Here is a 17,369-nt window from a genome sequence, read left to right as displayed (position 1 = left end):
TACAGTTGACCTTTGAACGATGAGGGATTGGGGGTGCCGACCCCCCGAAAATTCATGTATAACTACTGAATCCCCAAAAACTTAACTACTAATATCCAACCATTGAGCAATAACACAGTCAATTAACACACATTTTTGTATGTTTTAGATATTACACACTGTATTCTTACAAGAAAGTCAGCTAGAGAAAAGAAAATGTTTTTTCAAATTGTTACAAACTTCCAAACATTTTTCCAATATATTTATTGAAAAAAGCCCAACATAAGTACAGTGCAAACCTGTGTTGTTCAGGGTCAGGTGTACAGTCAATAATTGTATCAATCCCTTGGGCTCCAAGTGGCAATACTTCTCTCCCCCACTGATCTGGTCTTCAACCATGTCAACCACCCATTACCGTGGTTTTAGTGGACGCCTTACCATTACCAGTGACTCTAATGTATAATCTCAGCTTTATGCATTCCACTCTCGCTCCAGAATACCTGTATAGTCCAACATCCCTTTAACCCCCAGCCCCAGGGAAGCCGACCCGCTGATGTCCTCCCTGCACTTCCCCCAGCTCCTCACGGTCCTCTTGCCTCGGCCTGCCCGGCTCAATGCCATGGTCCCTTGTAATGACTCCCTGCGTACAGGTCGGCCCTCCCTGCTCCTCTCACTTCACTGTCATCGGCCTGACCACAGCCTAGTTCACTCACCTCTCTATGTGCCTGTGCAGCTGAATGTGTCTGCACAAAAACACACAACCACACTAAGTCAGACTGTGAGCCTCAAGGGGCCCTTAGAAGCTGCCCAGTAAGCACACTGCTCTCCTTTACTCTCCCTTTCAACTATGCGACTATTTCCTACCTTCTCCTATTTCCTGGAGCCCCAGGGCCCCTCCCCTAACCTGTCTTTCAGCTGGTGAACCTACCTCACTGACAAAACCCCAGCTCCCACCACATTTGTCCACCCACCAGCAGCTACATCCATTACTTCCATTATAGATACCCTACAAACCCCAAGCCATGCCCCAACCCTGGACCCTCCCACCCACTCAGGGATGACCAAAGGGAGGGTCCCCTCTCTGTTCTGGATCATCAATTTTCCACCTCTACTAAATCAGTCCAGTAGCATACAAAGTGCTGTAATTTCTTCCACCTTGAGGAAGAAAATCTATCCTAACAGTACTTCCTTTAGGATACTCACACAGCCAGCCTTCCACTCACCTCCTTCAAGTATGTGGTCTAATGTCATCTCAAAGAAACTGACCCTCACAAGTTTAAATGACAAACGGACCTCGGCCACCACTACCCCCACCACAGTCACACCACCCCGGCCCTTCCAATCTCCCAGTCCTGCTCTATTTCATTTTCCAGAGCACTTATCACCTACTAATGTTCTATATTACTGATGTGTGTATTATGTTAACAGCTTGTCTTGCCCCATTAAAACATAAACTCCTTAAGGGACGAGTCTTCATCTAATTCGCTGAGGTATTCCAAAATAGTCCAAGACTACTATGCGGTCTGGCACATAGCTGTACTTGGTAAAATATTTGATGAGTGAATGAATACACTACGGGTCTGCTCTTCACTGCTTCTTACACCCCTTGAATTCCATGACTGTGCTTTGTGCTGTTCCATGACATGGCATTCTCTGACTGCTCCTGTTTTCACCTTAGTCTACCATCTAATCTCATTGCTGATTACTCATTTCTTATTCCCCGAGCTCATGTACTCCTCAACTTCACCGTCAGCCGGACCAAACACTAAATTTACTTCCTCTTCCTACAGGAAATCTCTTGCAAACATATGACTTTACTGTAAATATAGTTACCTTCTAAATTAAGTATAGTTTTTTCATAAGCACTATTCTAATTCTTCCGTATCTATTTTTCAGCCTAGTTTCTGCTCAAAAACAGATACATTCTGCTTGAGTGTTTGTTTCCCTTTACATTGGGATATGATCAGAATTGTGGTCTTGGAACTAAAGATAAGGGGCCAGCTAACAGAAGTTTTTATTGTTTGTTCAGTGCTCTGGGAGCTTACTGTAGGTAGGTAAGGGCGTGAGAACTTGGGGCCATTGATATTCACCATATGAAATCTCCAACTGTGGTTGTAAAAGGTGAGGCTTTTTCATATCTAACATTTTCTCTGGCTCGGCTTCTGCTTATATGCCCTGCTCTCTGCTTAGCAGTACCATCTACTAAATTAGGAGGGGACCTCATTGCCATATGATAAACCTACATCAAAAAAAGCCCAAAAACTCAATGGTTTTTATTCACCCTTATGTGAAATGACTGACCCTCTACTGTAATTATTTGACCTTGGCTTAGGAAAGGGTTCTTAGATCACTGGCTCTGGACCCTTTCTTCCTGACTTCAAACTTCTGCTTTACCACTCACTTAGATGGGTGACCTCAGTTTCCTCATCCATAAATAGAGATAACAAAGTACCTACATCTCATTAGGTTGCTGAGCATTGAGTGATTAATACCTGTTAAGTGCTTAGAACAAGGCCTGATATATAAAAAGAGTTCAATAGATGTAAACTCTTTCTCCACTGTCCTGCCTCCCACTTTCACCTCTAAAATTGGGGACATTAGTAGGACTATGTCAGGATTTCTTCCTAGTTACCGTGACAGGGCAGCAATTTCTCAGGAAGGGATTTGTGAGTGAGGTTTCCCATGGTTCTAACAATACAGTCCAACCTGCACTGAATCTAACAGAAATCCTTTCCTGATTTCTAATTCAGATATAAATTTTTCCATGTTCTCATACTCTTTTGTTCTCCAGCTGGTTTACCAAAGACTATAACTACATAACTGTGCTGACATAAAGTTTCTTTTTTAAAGCTCTCTGGGATTATTTATTTAATTTAAAAGTAGACTTCCCATCGTTGTTATGGGTAATTAATTTCAGGGGAGCCAGAAATAGTTTTTTCAACACAGACATGACTATATCACACAGTTTAAGAACCTTGTTCTATATATTAAGAAGAGAAAAGAATTCAGTTACTCACGAGGCTCCTGAATTCATAATGCAGCTCTTTGCTTCACATAAACAATCTCTCCCATCATCATGATTCATTCCAAGGTTATGACCCAACTCATGAGCCACGATGGATGCAAACGTCTCCACTGTGATCTGCCCAAACTGTCCAAACACAGGAAGGTATTATTTAGGTTTCTGTGCAAAAGGGATATGTTTTGTTTCTCAGATTATCTTTTCATAAAAGGAAATTTATCACTGTGATGTTGACAGTCTATATTATAAATCAGGCATCCAACATCAGTGTTTACAGATTTCAGTCTAGTAAGAAACTGGCGTGACTCAACATACTGATGGTGGGGACACACCGTTTAAGCAGCAGATCAATTACTTTAGCACCAAGAGATTATTCGTGGTGGTTTAAGGGAAAACAAATTCACAGTTCTAACTTAATTTTTCTTCATGAAATTTCCATTTCCACACCCGTAAAAAGTGAGGAGATAACAAACTCATATATATTAGAAAATGTAAATGTAAATACACATTTATATAATGTTTATGCAAGTATAATACATAAATACTGTATATAATGTTACATAAATTACATAAATTAATATAAATGACATATAAATACTAGAAAATTTAATCCCATCTTTAGGGAAAGAACACATCTGCCACTTCTACCATGTCCCTCATGAAACCCAAATATTACTTTAAGGACCAGGGACTGAAGTGTACAGTCAATATGCTCGACACTGTCCTAATGCAGATGACCGAAGTTGAACTTTAATAATAGAAAAGTACCACATTAATCCCGCCGGCATGGCTTCTCGAGCACACCGTTCCCACGAATGCCATCCCCGCAGTACCACCAAAACCCTTCTTCCTAAATGAGAAGAAAAGGTAAAAGTTAGAAAATCCACTTGCAGGGACAAAGGAATACATTGCTCCTTATTTCCTGAGGTAATCTTACACTGCACTGGTAGAACCCACAAAACCTGGGAGGAAAATGGCAAAGGTAAATAACATTTTAAAATCGGAATACAATTAAGCCTTACCTCTTTTTTATCACCAGAGAATGAGACTGAATATTATAAATTTGTTTTGCAGATAGATGAAGGTATGTTTTAGATACCAAACCATTTTTTTCTACCTCTGGATGGAAAAATCTTCCTAAAATGCATTACATTTATTTATTCAAAAAGCCTAGTAAGAAGAAACAGACAACAAACTCAATGAGCATATGCACACAGGGCGCACATTAAGGCCTCCACTGAAGTTCCTCCACGATTCTGACACAACTGGATCCTGACACCTGATTCCTCCACCTTGAACTCCCCTCCCCAGTACATACCCCTAACTCACTCCCTCAGCTCCTTCAGGTCTTTACTCAAAAGGCATCTTCCCATTAGGACCTCCCCTTGAAATATCACCCTCAGCCCATCAATACTTTCACAACTACCCCCACCCCACCCAGCATTATTTTTCCTCCTTCCGATTTACCAGTATTTCATGTTATATATACACTTGGCCCTTTAACAACACAGGTTTGAACAGTACAGGACCATTTATACATGAATTTTTTTCAATAAATATATTAGAAAATTTTGTGGAGATTTGTGACCACTTGAAAGACACTTTTTCCTTTCTCTGAATTACCTTATTACAAGAATACGTATATATAAAGGCCATATATGACAAACTCACAGCCAACATCATATTGAACAGCAAGAAGCTGAAAGCTTTTCCTCTAAGATCAGAAACAAGACAGGGATGCCCACTCTCCCCACTTTTATTCAACATAGTTCTGGAGGTCCTAGCCACGGCAATCAGACAACACAAAGAAATAAAAGGCATCCAGATTGGTAAGGAAGAAGTTAAACTGTCACTGTTTGCAGATAACATGATATTGTATATAAAAATCCCTAAAGAATCCACTCCAAAACTACTAGAACTAATATCTGAATTCAGCAAAGTTGCAGGATACAAAATTAATACAAAGAAATCTGTTGCATTCCTATACACTAACAATGAACTAGCAGAAAGACAAGTCAGGAAAAAAATTCCATTCACAATTGCACCAAAAATAATAAAATACCTAGGAATAAACCTAAACCAAGGAAGTGAAATACCCTGAAAACTACAAGACACTCTAGAGAGAAATTAAGGAGGACACTAATAAATGGAAATACATCCCATGCTCTTGGGTAGGAAGAATATTGTCAAAATAGCCATCTTGCCTAAAGCAATCTACAGATTCAATGTATCAAAATACCAATAGCATTCTTCAACAAACTAGAGCAAATAGTTCTAAAATTAATATGGAACCACAAAAGACCCCGAATAGCCAAAGCAATTCTGAGAAGAAAGAATAAAGTGGGGTATTATGATCCCCAACTTCAAGCTCTACTATAAAGCCACAGTAATCAAGACAATTTGGTACTGGCACAAGAATAGACCTATAGACCAATGGAACAGAATACAGCCCAGATATGAACCCACACATATATGGCCAATTAATATATATGATACAGGAGCCATGGACATACAGTGAGGAAATGATAGCCTCTTCAACAGCTGGTGTTGGCAAAACTGGACAGCTACATGTAAGAGAATGAAACTGGATCATTGTCTAACCCCAAACACAAAAGTAAACTCGCAATGGATCAAAGACCTGAATGTAAGTCATAAAACCATAAAACTCTGAGAAGAAAACATAGACAAAACTCTCTTGAATATAAACATGAGCAACTTTTTCACAAACATATCTCCTTGGGCAAGGGAAACAAAAGCAAAAATGAACATGTCGGACTACATCAAACTAAAAAGCTTCTGTACAGCAAGGGACATCATCAGTAGAACAAAAAGGCATCCTACAGTATGGGAGAATATATTCGTAAATGACATATCCCATAAGGGATTAACATCCAAAATATATAAAGAGCTCACATGCCTCAACAACCAAAAAGCAAATAACCCAATCAAAAAATGGGCAAAGGATCTGAAGAGACAGTTCTACAAAGAAGAAATTCAGGTGCCAACAGGGACATGAAAAGTTGCTCCACATCGTTAATCATCAGAGGAATGCAAATTAAAACCACAATGAGATATCACCTCACACCAGTTAGGAAAGCCAATATCCAAAAGACAAAACAACAAATGCTGGTGAGGATGTGGATAAATGGGAACCTTCCTACACTGCTGGTAGGAATGTAAATTATTTCAACCATTGTGGGAAGCAGTATGGAGGTTCCTCTAAAAGCTAAAAATAGAAATACCATTTGACCCAGGAATACCACTCCTAGGAATTTACCTTAAGAAAACAGGATCTCAGATTCAAAAAAGATGTTAATGCACCCCTATGTTTATCACAGCACTATTTACAATAGCCAAGAAATGGACGCAACCTAAGTGTCCATCAGTAGATGAATGGATAAAGAAGATGTGGTACATATACATAAGGGAATATTATTCAGCCATAAGAAGAAAACATCCTACCATTTGCAGCAACATGGATGGAGCTAGAGGGTATCATGCTTAGTGAAAGAAGCCTGGCAGAGAAAGACAAGTACCAAATGATTTCACTCATCTGTGGAGCATAACAACAAAGCAAAAACTGAAGGAACAAAACAGCAGCAGACTCACAGAACCCAAGAATGGACTAACAGTTACCAAAGGGTAAGGGACTGGGGAGGGTGGGTGGGAAGAGAGGGATAAGGGGATTAAGGGGCATATGATTAGCACACATAATATGGGGGGGCATGGGAAAGGTAGTATAGCACAGAGAATACAAGTAGTGACCCTATAGTATCTTACTATGCTGATGGACAGTGACTGTAATGGGGTATGTGGTGGACACTTGATAATAGGGGAAATGTAGTAACCACAATATTGCTCATGTGAAACCTGAGCATAAGATTGTATACCAATGATACCTTAATAAAAAAAATTTTAAGAAGAATACATGTATAATATAAATAACATATAAAACATGTGCTAATCAATGGCTTATGTTGCCAGTAAGTCTTCCAGTCAACAGCAGGCTGGTAGTTGTTAGGTTTGGTGGAGTCAAGAGTTATATGCAGATTTTTGACCATACAGGGGTTGGCACCCTTAACCCTCAGGTTGTTCAAGGACCAACTGTATATTGATGGCCAGTCTCCTCCACCAGACCATGGACTCCATCAGGGCAAGAACTTTTGTCTGTTTTGTTCGCTGTTATACCTCAGTGCATAGGGCACACACCTAATACATATCCCATAAATGAATGAATAAACCCTTCTCTAGGGCATAGGACCAGCCAGTAGAAACATGGACACAGGGGAATGCCAAGGGAACATTGCAATCAGATCACCCTACAGTGAGCCCCATAGTCCCCAAGTCCCAATCATGTATTCGATGCCTCCAAAAGGCTTTTTAGTGCCCCATTCCTAGCCACAACCAACCAACCAGGGATCAGCAGACATGTGGGGAATGCCTCTGACATGACAGGTAGGCGTGGCTGAGCAAAGAGTAATGCCTGTTCCTGCTGGTCTTTTGTGAACTGGATGGCATGCTCACCAGTATGAACATACTTGCAGGTGCAATTTTACTAAAACTTAATATAAAGGCCAGGATCAAGCCTTTGTGATTACGAAGCCATAAAAATCCATTTTGGCATTTTCAGTGCCTCACTTTAAAATTAACTCACACAACAAAGACAACAAAATAAAATCAAGGGAAATATCTCAGAGAAAACTGTTACCATCAACATTGAGGGAAGAAAAAAAACACATATAAATTAAAACTGTTTTTTGAAAAAAGCTAGCCTATCCAGCTAGAAAACTATTAAGAAGGATGAAATGTTATAAATATTTTTAAAGGAGAGTTTTCCTCTAAGTTTTTGGAATGTATTTGTATGAAGTGATTTATATGTTTTATTGTAGTACCATGAAAATACTAACATAAAGGAAGAAAATTTTAAAAACACATACCAGTAGTATCTCAGATTAGAAAAACTACTCTACCTATGAAATAAGTTCATTATAAAACAGTATTATCGAGGACAAATGAGCTATTATACATTAAAAATAAAATAGCAGAAATGAAAAACAATAAAGAGCTTAGAAGATAAACTTAAGGAAATATGCCAGAAAGTAGAAAAAAAGACAAAGAGAAGAAAGGAGATGAAAGATAATAAAATGAGAGGAAAAGCACAAGACTCAACAGCTGAGTAGACGAAATCCCAAAAGAAATGAAAAATTAAAAAAAAAAAAAAGAGGATGAAATCATCTGGAAAGTAATTTGGGAAAAAATTTTTTAAACTGCAGGACATCAGTTTCAAGATTAAATAAATGCTCAAAAACCTTAAGAGAATATGATTCTAATAAAAAAAATAGGCAAAAATTTTTTCACCATTTCATTACCTTTTATCTAAAAAAATAACTTACAGAACTAGCTGTGCACTGTCATGTCTCCGACGTGTTATAAGAAATTTTTCCCGCCACTGTACAAAGTTCCCCAACACATCACCAGCCCCTCCAATTATGTTGATCAGGTTTCCATTTGTCCAAATCTCTAGTCCAACTAGCACAATCCGAATATTTAACATAATATACATCTAGGAAGAAAACAGAAAAAAAAGTATATCAAATATATTAAAGAATATGAGACATCCTTTAACTTACAGTGCAGTAAGACAACTACTTAAATATGAGACTCCTCCACTCAAGTAAAAATATTTCTTTCAATACAATGACACTATAACCTCTCAAAGGTCTCAGTTTCCTCACCCATGAAATAAAAGTAACAGCCCAAATTCCTTTTTTATCTTCCATTCCAAAATCTGAAAAACCCTGGGAGTTTAGAGTTTTTGGTAAATGTAGTTCCAGTCTTGCCCAAAACTAATGAAAATCTATTTATAGTCCCTGTTTATCTCACTTGATGTAAACAGTCACACATTTACTACAGAAATACCAGTCAGTTTGTTTACGAGATGCTGCTCCAAGATCCCACTGGAGGTGTTACATAATACACAGTGAGCACTATGTTACCTTTCTGAACTCTTATCTAAAATCCTAATTATAGGCACCCCAAAGGTTTCAGATACAGGATTATGGAACTAAAATCTATTTTCGTAGCAATATATTCATAGTAAGGAATAAATGAATCAATAAATGTAAAGCCCTTGGCCCAGTTTCTAGCACATTATCAGTACTCGGTAGAACTCAATCACTGTCATCATTATCATTTTGTTTATGCTTGGTATTCATATCAGGGAAACACCTTATAGATAAAATTACCTTCTAAGAACATGTATCTAATTCTTCAGTATCTCCCATTGGATGACTGAACTTCATAATCTCAAGCCAAATTCATCCATCTCTCTCTCTCTCTCTCTCTCTCACAGTAGTATTTTCACATCATGGTTTCAAAATAGGAGGCAGCCTTAGTCAAAATAAGATTCTCCCAGTAAAACTTCAAAGACCTTCTCATAAATTTCAAAGTACCTTAGCCTATCTACTTGAAGATAAAATAGGTGCTAATATGAAATCTCTTGCTTGTCTCAAAGTCTTTCTACAGTTATACCATAAAAGACGTTACAGAATAAACTAGAATGGAGACCCCTGAAAGACTTAGTCATTTAGACCCTAGGATAATCTGAGCTCAAAAGGAGACAATTTTTAAATTCTGAGACTGTGAAAGGATAAAACAGAATAATCCCAGCTGATGGAAAATAGACCTTACACTATCCAAGTAGTTTGCTAAACGGATCATCTCTTCTCTTACAGCAGTCTGATTTCTTCCCATCATGTCATACTGAGAAGCAAAAAAGGCAAATCATTATCAATAAAGTAATTAAAGAAAAACATTTCAATAATCTATTAAATGAACATAAGAATCCAAATATTCCCTCTGAGCCCAAAACTGAGGCATTTATACATTCTACCTGCATTTTAAACTATTAAATCTAAAGGATACATTTTAGTGATAAATGGGAATAAAAGAAAAACAGGAACAAGTGTGAAATGAATAATGAAAAAGCACTGACATCTTTATTTTTTCTAGATTAGTACAACTTTAAAGTGTTTAAAATCTTATGTTATTTTTATTTATTCTAATGCAAAAATATCTTAAAGCACTTCCCAAAGGTAGAGTTTAAAACAGTCAAAATGCATAGATAAAGAAATAAAGATAATCTAACAGATTTCCTGACCCTTCCACCCCTTAGATTGAAGACATTACCAATAAACCATTATTAATCTCTGGGTTAAATTAGCACGGACAGATTAACCAATGTTCACTAGTTGAAACATTATATGTAGGTAAAACACAGAGACATTTAAAAGTTTAACCATATTAAAATAGGTAGACTCATAGACCCTGAGAAGTAACTGGTGGCTACCATGAGGCAGGGGTTGGGGAAGTGGCCAGGGAGGGTGAAAGGGATAAAGGGGCACAAAAATTCTTAATTATAATATGAGTTGGTTATGGGGATGGTAGTGCAGCATGGAGAATATAGCCAATGATTCTTTAACATCTTATGGTGACAGACAGCAACTGCACTAGTGGGGGTGAGGATTTAATAATATGGGTATGTTGAGCCACTGTGCTGTATACTTGAAACCAATATAAGATTGTATATCAACGATATTTCAATTAAAAAAAAAGTTTAACCATATTGGTTTTACATTAACAACTGTCTAACATTATTTTAATACAACCAACTTAATAATTAATGAGAAGAAATGTTAAAAAGAGTGTATGGTTTTCCTCTACAATAAGGACATTGATATCAGAATATTTCATATCTTATCAGGTAGGCATTTTATCATGATCCTCCTAAATAAGATTTTTTAATGTAATATATTTGACAAAGTTTGATTAAAATGGAACCATTTTTATTTTGAACCATTTTCTATCAGTAGGTAACATCTATCTGGAGAGAGTAATAAAGAAAAATATTTCAAATCTCTACTTTTGTCACTTGTCCAAACATTCTATCTGGGGCAGAGTCCATGCTTGTTCATATTCCCATGCTTTTTCTTTTACCAGTGGAGGGTAATGACCCTATAATGAACAAATCTGAATACATTTCTATCTCCTAATAAATATGATTCATTATCCCCAATCTATATACAAGGGTGTTTTTTTTTAAACCGTAAAAATCCTTGAAACTGTCCTTGCAGCTTACCAGAAAGGAACTGCCCATCATGTTAAGTTTCTATAAACAACTATTTCACAAAGTTGGCAGAAGAGACAAAACAATTCAGAGAATCTCTATGTTAAATTATACGGCAGCTATATTTAAAACTGAATAATCCTGTAAATGATGAAATACACCCATTACTTTTCCCAGCTAAGTTAAGCATGAATTCCTAAGTAGGAATAAGGAAAACCCCTGGTGTTATCTGATACAATGAAACCAACCGTAAATGCTAAGATGAATCATTCTGCTCTAGTCCCTTTCAAGCCTGCCAGGACCTGGAAGTTTTCTACCTCTTAAAGTGAAATACAGGTTAGCTGAAATTCTAGAAAGCACAGCAATTCTACTAGGCAACAATATCTAATGGACTGATATTATCACCACAGTCCTTTAAAGTGACCTGAAAAGGTCTCAAGTACTAGATGCAACACAATTTCACCTAAGAAATTCAGCATAAGCAAATCGCCCAAAAGAACAGGGGGTGAAAACACCACCAGTAAAAACCAGTGTAGAGGTAGTCTAGTCTCATTTGGCACCTTCAGCTTCTGGTGGTATAATGCATATTAAGTATGTTTAAGCAAGAAAAAAATGTGCATTTTAAAATTACATTTTTTTAAGAAAAATCAATACAAACATATTTTACATTTCCTTCATGAGATGCTCACTTCTCATCTGCTTTGCATGAAAAAGAAGAAAAACTGTCACCAATCCTACCCTTTCCTTGTCTACGACAATGAACAGCTCCACATAGCGGGTCTGCGGCAAGACAGCTCTCCTTCTCTGTCAAAAACATAAATATAAAGGCGAGGAAAAAAGTCACCAGGCTACACAATTTTCATATGTAGTGATCTTACCCTAATCTCTAGTCACTTATTTCATGACTGCTAAGAACATTGTAAAATTATCTTACCTAACACAACCTAGGTTAAGAAAGCCAAAAATACAGTGTTTTTTTAAAAGTGGTATCTGGTATCTATACTAATCTGAGAAAAATTTTAGTTAAAGATAATATAAATTATTAAAGTTTCCAGAGCATAAATACTGATTTTCTAATAGCAAAACTACACACACACATATACACACACATTTTAATTGGAAACCCCCATCACTTCATTGAACATGGAAGGAAGAATATCCGCTAATGATCCAGAGCAGAAGTGAGGACAAGGTTGCCACTTTAAAAAATGGCTAGTTTTGTGATTTTACAGAATTCACATAATGTATAGCATAAGCTAAAATGTAAGTGCTTTCCAGTGATTAAAGTGAAAATGAGCACTTTAATATTCAGAAGAGTAGATGACAGGAGAGGCAAGGGAACTATACATAAACGGGCACCAGTTAATGAAAATACACCAGGTCAGGCATGTGCTTCTTCCTGCACCGCGACGTCATCCCTTATGTAGAAAGGAATTGCCTACAGCTGAGGTTGATCTAGTCCCAGAAACATTTCAGTCTCAGAGAGTCTTGCCAAGAGTAAGGGAATCCTAATGAAGACTGGAAACAGGGAGACTAGTGTCCCTAGAAGACATCTGAAATAACTGAAGTCCTAAAGCCCAATCTCTCTCTGTTTCCCCAAACCAGAATTCAAGAATTGGCATTCCAGTTTGTGTAAAAGTTATCCAAACAGAAAATTCTACAGCTGTTGACAGCGCAATAGACTATTATGTACCAATGAGAAAAAGAAATAAAATTACTGTGTAAGATTTAAGCCCTAGTTGATAAAACACATAGTTTGACTCTATTCAGCTTGGTGGCAGGATATGCATATTGCTCATCTTTTTAACCTCCAGTACCTATCGTAATGCCTGGCACATCGCTGGCAAAAATAAAGCAATAATAAGTATTGGTTTAATGCACACATACACAAGTTTTTAAAACTTCAGTTTGCATCATGAAGAAATATATTATTTCCTTACTCGAAGAAGCTGAGTGATGGTAGGAGCCTCTTCTTCCTCTTCATCCTTTATGGTTTCTTTCTCTATTTCCTTGTTGGAAACCCCACATTTCAGAGGCTCTTGGTGGACATCATCCAGTCGATAAAAGATGTGCTCAAAATGGGAGCTGTTTTGCAGAGGTTCAATCCCGTAACTCATGTTCTCTATATGTAGCAATCCTCTGGTGTGGCATTACACACACACAGTTTTTAAGAATGAAGAAAAAATACACAGGAAATGGAATCAGAAAACTTGAATTCAAGTCCTAGTTTGAAACAAGTGTAAGAAATGGGTAGCATGGTATACAGAAATATCTTAAGGCTTTAGAGTCAGGCCGACCTAAATTTAAAGCTCAGGATTGCTACTTACTACATCACTCCTTGAAAGTTACTTAACCTCTCTGAGCCATCACTGCTTAAAGGAAGGCAATATAGAAAAGTGGCTAAAAGTGCAGAGTTTGGAGCCAGAGAACCAGAGTTTGAATCCCAAAGGTTTCCTACGAGCTGTGGGACTCTCGGCAATTACTTTAACCTCTGCCTTACTTTATATTCTGCATAAGCTTGTTCTGAAAACTCAATTATTTAATAAGCACAAAATACTTAGAACACTGGCTGGCACACAGTAACTGTTCTGTAAATGTTATTACTTAAGGAGAGATAATCATGGCTATCTTATGTAATTGGTTTGAGAATTAAAAGTAATATTTATTAGTTCAATTAATCATGCCACAACCAACCAGCACAGTGTCATATTGCCAAGCCCTCGATAAATGTAGTTTAATATTATTACATGATACAATTTCTCTGAGCCTCAGGTTGCTCACCTAAATATGGAGATAATGAGCCTCTTGTCATAGCTGATAAGAGATTTAAATGAAAGAATATAGGTGATAATTTTATAAATATAAAATACTATATAAATTTAAAGTATATTTTATTTAAAATAGCAGAAATTATTTAAGCAGTCTAAAAAAATGAAATTTTCTCTTTCAGTACTAAAGTCCATTCAAGTAATATTTTCCTAAACATGCCAAGAGTGATACCTGAACACAGCTCTAAAGACCTTCAGCAAGGTCAAAGTAAAATCTAATTTTGTTAAGTCCCCCCAAAATTACTTGATTTGGAAACAGAAATAGGTAAAGGGGCAGGAAATAAAGGAAAGAACAAAGTGATTTTGGACTTACCTGAGTCCAAAACAGTCGCTAAGAGCAATGGATGAATTATGAGCTCCCTCCACATAGCCCCGATAATGACAATGATTCTAAGGAAAAAAACTGCATTATCTTCAAATACTGTTATGTTGTTGAAAATTAGCATAGAAATTACACAGCAAGCTAACAGAATGGTTTAAGGTCATCATACTACAAATTATATTTATAGTATTCATATCTTAGAATATCATCATATCACATGGCGCTCTCTGGACAACTGTCAGACTGTCTACTGTAACCCTACATATACACAAATGTTTAGGCAGGATTCCAGAAGATACTAGGTGCAAATAGCTCTACCCCAAAAACCTTTGACCTCGGAGCAGAACAAGGCAGCATTATGTCATGTGTTAACATTTTAAATCACCATCCAAGAAGCAACAGCAGCCAACTGCCACAACCCAGAAGAGGATCTTGCAATGGGCTAATGATGCCAAGGGAAAAATATCCAGCATCTGGTGAAAACAGTGAGGAAGTTTTTGTAGAATGTCCGGCAGTCTGGAGCTGGCTGTACTTAACAAATATGCCAATGTTGTGAAATACGGTAAGATTTCTAGACTGAAGGAGACTAACATGAATAAAGTGTTAACACATGAACTTGGATTGTCTTTTGCCATAAAGTACATTTTTGGAATGATGGACAAAAAAAAAATCTGTAAGGTCTATAAATTAGATAATAGCTTCAGAGTTAATTTCCTCATTTTGAGCATTGTCCTATGGTTACATAACAGAATTCTTTGTTTTTTAGGAAATTCACAGTGAAGTATTTAAAAATAAAGGAACACCAGGACTGCGTTATACTCTTAAAAGGCTCAGAAAAAGACAGGAAAGGATAAAGCAAATGTCGTCAAATGTTAACATTTGGAGAATCTGGGTGAAGATGCATGAATCTTTTATATTATTTATTCAACTTTTCCTGTAAGTTTTATTTTCCTGTAAGTCTAAAATTGTGAAAATTAAAAAAAGAAAATTATACATTAAACAATTTAGGCTGAATTTCAACATTTTACAACTCTTTCTAGTATGGAGCAATACACAACCACTAATGTTTTTCTTTCTAGCATTTTATAGGTATAATCTTTGATATTGCCTTCCTCTCCCTAAAGGAAAATAAATGCCTTCTACTATTACAGATGAGGTAATGCTGATGAGATAGCAATGCCATAGCACTCAAAAATAAAATGTTTCTACTTTCGGTTACAATAGAAGCTCCCATATTTGACATGATTGAAATCTAGCACTTAGTCACCTAACCTACCAACTTGATGGCATTTTTTTATAACTTGGTTTTATTAAATCTTTTCAAAGCCTTCAATTTAGTTTTAAAAAATGAAAATCGTATTTCACAAGTTTGCAAAACATCCAATTAAGTTGAATCACTACAATAAAGATACAAATGACATAAACGCTTTCAGAAACACACAAACTGTAAACAAATAACCTCACTAGTGGGAAGAGAAGTACACAGAACTATTAGAGACCAGCCTACCAGCTATCAGAGCCCAGCCAGCCTTGGGCAGTCAAAATATTTTTCAGGGGAAACAAAGAGCATTAAGTAACAGGGGGAGTTAGTTTTTCTAATGTATTTTCAAGGTTCCCAAAAGTTCTAAGACATAGTCATTTGGAGTTTTATTTCACACAGCGACTTGTATAAAGTGGTTATTAAAACTTACTGGTCTTGTGAAAGACACTGATGATAAAAGTCAGACAATAGCTTTAGAAATTGCTTTAATCTTAAATAACAGAATCGTAAGGGAACACATTTAAATTTTCTCAGTGAAACAATTTCACTTCATGGACAAAAATATATGTCATTATGATATCTGACAAGTTAGCCATACATTAAAAAAAAATTCCAGTACCAAAGTTTAAATTGGTATCTCAAATCTACACTCACACTTTGATCTATCTGAACAATATTCAATAACCAAGAAATAAGGAAAAGACTCCATCTTTGTATTTTTTAAACACTTGGAAAGCACAATTTCAAAATAATACTTTAAAATAACAGTTTTTGTTTAATACTTAAGATAATTTCAGATAAATTTCTGTATGACTGAACTCTATTTTTAGTGGTGTTAAGCATATACACTTCCAATAAAAGCAAAAATAATGTTAAACTGTAAGCCTATTCTAAGTATCTTACAAGTATTAGTTCATTTAAGGCTCCCAGGAACTCCATGAAGTTGTAATTATTCCCATTTTAAGGTGAGGAGACTTAGGTACAAACAAGTAATCTGAACAGCAAAAAAATGGCAGAGTCAGGATTAAAGCCCAAATGGGGTGCGTTTCCAGAACCCAAGCCAAGAAACCTCTCCATGAAAAAAAAAAAAAATGCCTTTTTAATATCACTGCTTTTGTCAAGCCGCACCAATTCTGTGGTCTTCACACCACAGTGATCTTCGGGTGCATGGATTATTTGCGATCTGCTTGATGCTATCACATACATTTAAGCTTCTCTCCTACGTTGCTATTAAAATAATGCTAACATAAACGAACAAGCAAGTAGACAGGAAAGGATAAGGCTAAGTCAGCATTTCCCTATTTTTTTTAAGTGCTAATAATTTATCTCAAATAAATGTTCTGCCTTCTATTTATTTTATGAGTCCTACAAATTATGTAACTAACATAAACAATTCCACCTACCAAACTTCACAGAGCTAGGGGGTAAACAATACATGTTTAAGGAGAACAAAGACTTTTCATGGAAACTATTGCAAGAGAAAAAAATATACAATACCTAACGGCCTAACAGGACGAAAAACACTCTTCCCAGGTAACACCAGAAATGTGTATGCTCTATTTAGATAACACATAAAATCACATTCGACATCTGCCAATTATTGAGTATTCCTGACCAGTTCTGTCCTCAGAAATAGTCTGCTCTGATGCAAAGAGGACCACACTTCTTTAAAAAAAGAATTAATTTCAGTGAAAAATTAGAACTTACAACAGCAAACAAGAGTTGGTTCTTTTTAAGTACTAATAACAAATCAAAGGATTTAATAAGTAAGGTGTGCTTTCAGAAATACCAACTTTCAGCAAAAAAACAAAAATAACCCTATTTTCAAAATA

At 36.5% G+C, this 17,369-nt stretch overlaps 1 protein-coding gene across 2 annotated transcripts in view; it reads right to left on the bottom strand.

The window, feature by feature from the left end:
- Positions 1-17,369, bottom strand: part of ADAM9 (ADAM metallopeptidase domain 9) — a 117,252-nt gene that overhangs the window by 78,864 nt on the left and 21,019 nt on the right. For both annotated transcript variants that reach the window (XR_012123960.1, XM_073218970.1), the window contains exons 5-11: positions 14,268-14,344; positions 13,067-13,265; positions 11,865-11,930; positions 9,692-9,763; positions 8,395-8,564; positions 3,770-3,851; positions 2,997-3,130 (exon numbers count right to left, since the gene is read on the bottom strand). Coding sequence is in view for 1 of the 2 variants with exons in the window: in XM_073218970.1 (XP_073075071.1) it covers positions 2,997-3,130; positions 3,770-3,851; positions 8,395-8,564; positions 9,692-9,763; positions 11,865-11,930; positions 13,067-13,265; positions 14,268-14,344 (800 nt within the window). In the remaining variant the exon portion in view is untranslated. The remainder of the gene's footprint in view (positions 1-2,996; positions 3,131-3,769; positions 3,852-8,394; positions 8,565-9,691; positions 9,764-11,864; positions 11,931-13,066; positions 13,266-14,267; positions 14,345-17,369) is intronic.

The sequence above is a fragment of the Manis javanica genome, chromosome 12 (assembly GCF_040802235.1).
Source record: "Manis javanica isolate MJ-LG chromosome 12, MJ_LKY, whole genome shotgun sequence".
NCBI lineage: Eukaryota > Metazoa > Chordata > Mammalia > Pholidota > Manidae > Manis > Manis javanica.
The sequence above is the reverse complement of the archived record's forward strand: the minus strand, read 5'-3'. Positions and strand labels throughout refer to the sequence as shown.